General features: G+C 43.3%; 1 protein-coding gene across 1 annotated transcript in view; it reads left to right on the top strand.

Annotated features, from left to right (window-relative positions):
- Positions 1-2,176, top strand: part of LOC101854123 (trypsin) — a gene marked incomplete in the record, with an annotated part of 33,888 nt that extends 31,712 nt beyond the window's left edge. Inside the window, 3 exon segments of the mRNA XM_035972896.1 lie at positions 477-632; positions 908-1,074; positions 1,692-2,176. Of these exon segments, the coding sequence (XP_035828789.1) occupies positions 477-632; positions 908-1,074; positions 1,692-1,865 (497 nt within the window).
- Positions 2,177-2,798: the final 622 nt, after the last annotated feature.

The following is a 2,798-nucleotide window of genomic DNA, read 5'->3' as shown; positions in this document are numbered from 1 at the left end:
AAAAAAACATATATAAAGAAATCTCCAGGTAAAGCTAGTGTTTAAAAAATGTCCAGCGAAGCCTGTACCAAAGGGTATTTTAGTTTGTAGATACCGAATTACATGGACACGCGAACAGTGTTTTGATGAAGGGCAAAAGCAAAATAGATAGAAACAACAGAATGAAAGAAAGGAAGAACCCACAAGCGGGACGCCGCAATGCTTATATAGCAAGGGTGAATTGACGCCAACAGCACTCCTAAATATAGACTTCTTTCTGCAAACTGCGTTCAAAACTGTCTAAGACGGTCATCTATTGTCAAAGAGAAAAGTGGTCGACTGTGACAGGTGGTCGTTTTAAACAGTGTAATTGTAATGTAAGAAAAAGAAAGGGTGGGGGGGGGAGGGGGTTGGAAGTGCTCGTTTGTACTGGACGTTTGTCTTGTACAGGTGGCTGTTAGAGTAAGTTCGACTGTATGTGTTTGTGGTCTCCCCAGATGACACCACGTATGGAGACATAGCCCTGATCAAGCTGACGGAACCCGCTGACCTCTCTTCGCCAAGAGTAAACACCGGCACGTACCAGACCACTTCCGACTGTCCATCCGAGGGCCAGACCTGCAGAATCATCGGTTGGGGTGCGAGGAGCGAAGGTTGGTAGAACACGCATGTCCATGTGAAATTGCCTGGCTGTTAAAGCAGACCCTCGGAATAATGTGACCTCTATAACGTCGTCCAGCTGTTAAAACGTACTAGATCTAGATCTAAGCCAATAACATCTTTTTTTTTTTTTTGCTCTAGCGGATTCTTAATCTGTGGTGTCTATAAAAAAGACTTACTTGAATCAAATGAACAAGCATGAGAAAATTATACCAAAAATTGACTAGCGCCTGATTTCACCGCGTCACGGCCCATTTTTCTTCGTCAGAACACTCGGACACGTCCGAGTTCCCCGTGGAGACGGAGGTGAACGTGAAGTCAGTGGAGGACTGTCAGGAGGCCTATGAGCCCGTGATGGCGGAGATGGGGCTGCTGAACATTGACGACACTATGATCTGTGCCGGGCGCTTTAGGGGCGGCCATGACGCTTGTGACGTGAGTTGTTGTTGTTGTCGTTGTTGTTGTTGCTGTTGTTGTTGTCGTTGTCGTTGTTGTTGTTGAAAGGGGGCCGGATTGACGTAAGTCGTTGTTGTTGTCGTTGTTGTTGTCGTCGTTGTTGTTGTTGTCGTTGTCGTTGTTGTTGTTGTCGTCGTAGTTGTTGTCGTTGTTGTTGTTGTTGTTATTGTTGTTGTTGTTGCTGCTGCTGCTGTTGTTGTTGTTGTTGTTGTTGTTGTTGTTTTGTAGTTGTTGTTGTTGTTGTTTTTTGTCTTAGTCTCTTATTTCTACATTTAATGACTGGTTATTGAGTTCCTGTACACAATATATAAAAACTCAAGCGCGGTGATCCATTCTCATGTGCTTTTCTAAGTAAAACTGTGAGACCACAAAAATACAGTGGCAGGTGTTTCGCAAGTGCTCTGGTGTGGTTTGCTCCTTCTTTCCGTCTTATCTCTCATTCATTATGTGTGTTTTTTTAAACTCTCTTTTAACGCTTCTGATCTTCTTCACGCACATGGCATAATTGTGTTGTAAGTGCCTTAAAACTTTACCTAAAACAAAGAGACAATGTAGCTAATTCCTTTACTTTGCCTCTTCCTATACTTACCCCTCAGGGAGACTTCGGCAGCCCGCTGCTGTGTCGATGTATAAATGACGGCCGGCTGCGGGACGTGGTGGTGGGTCTGGCCTCCACGGGGTACGGCTGTGGTAGACCAGAATACCCAGGCATATACACCCGCGTTAGCTCTCACGCCTCCTGGATCGAGGAAACCATAGCGGACAACTGAACAGATCTGGACCATCCACTACCTTCTTGGGTCATCCAGAACTCACAAGGGGCCGGTAGCTGATTATGCGAGGCCAGCAAAACAAATGGGGCTAACCAAACGCATTGATTGTGCCAACAAAATACATTGATTGGGCAAACCAAATACATTGGGCCAACTATAATAAACGTAAAATCCCCAGCTTATGTTCTGCTCCACATGTCATTTTTTGTTTATCACATTGACTGAAATAAAGATATGTATTTCATCTGTATATTTACTTTTACATTTTTGTGATGCCAAATGTTCCACAGAAATAAAACGAAGAATTCAATGGATAAAGTCTGTCTCGCTTCAATGAGCCCAGTCCTGACAAATAGAAACATTTTGAGGACAACCAACATGAAATTTCTGAAAGGCTATGTGTGGACAACCCTTCTATACTGCTGTGAATGCTGGACAACCGCTAATGGCAGTGAATATAACGTTGAATTAAAACAACAGAAATATCGTTTCTTAAAAAACTGCTGACAGTTTCTGGGAAGGAAAAGAAATCAAATGAGGCAGTACTTAAAGACTACCATGTGGGCTTCTCGCTGATAAAAACGATCAAGAAAAGACACATGCAGTTTCTGGGAGACTTGAATAAACATAAAGGCCTTGAAATCTAAGTCTCAGGGGCACGTTTGAAGGTAGAAGAGGCAGGGTAGACCCAGAGCAACCTACTTTGAGAGCCTAAACAGATAGGTGACTGGGAGAGATCAGGATAATGAAGCTGTTTTGAGAGCTTCCGAGCAAAAGGGATGAATGAAAAACAATGATCGCTGATGTCATTCGCAGATCTGGCACTTGATGATGATGGTGATGATGATGATGATAAATAGCAACATGATTATGGATATTATTTATAAAGAACTACACTCACGCACACACACACACACACATACACACACA

The sequence above is a fragment of the Aplysia californica genome, unplaced genomic scaffold (genome assembly GCF_000002075.1).
Source record: "Aplysia californica isolate F4 #8 unplaced genomic scaffold, AplCal3.0 scaffold00893, whole genome shotgun sequence".
NCBI classification, from domain to species: Eukaryota; Metazoa; Mollusca; class Gastropoda; order Aplysiida; family Aplysiidae; genus Aplysia; species Aplysia californica.
The sequence above is the reverse complement of the archived record's forward strand: the minus strand, read 5'-3'. Positions and strand labels throughout refer to the sequence as shown.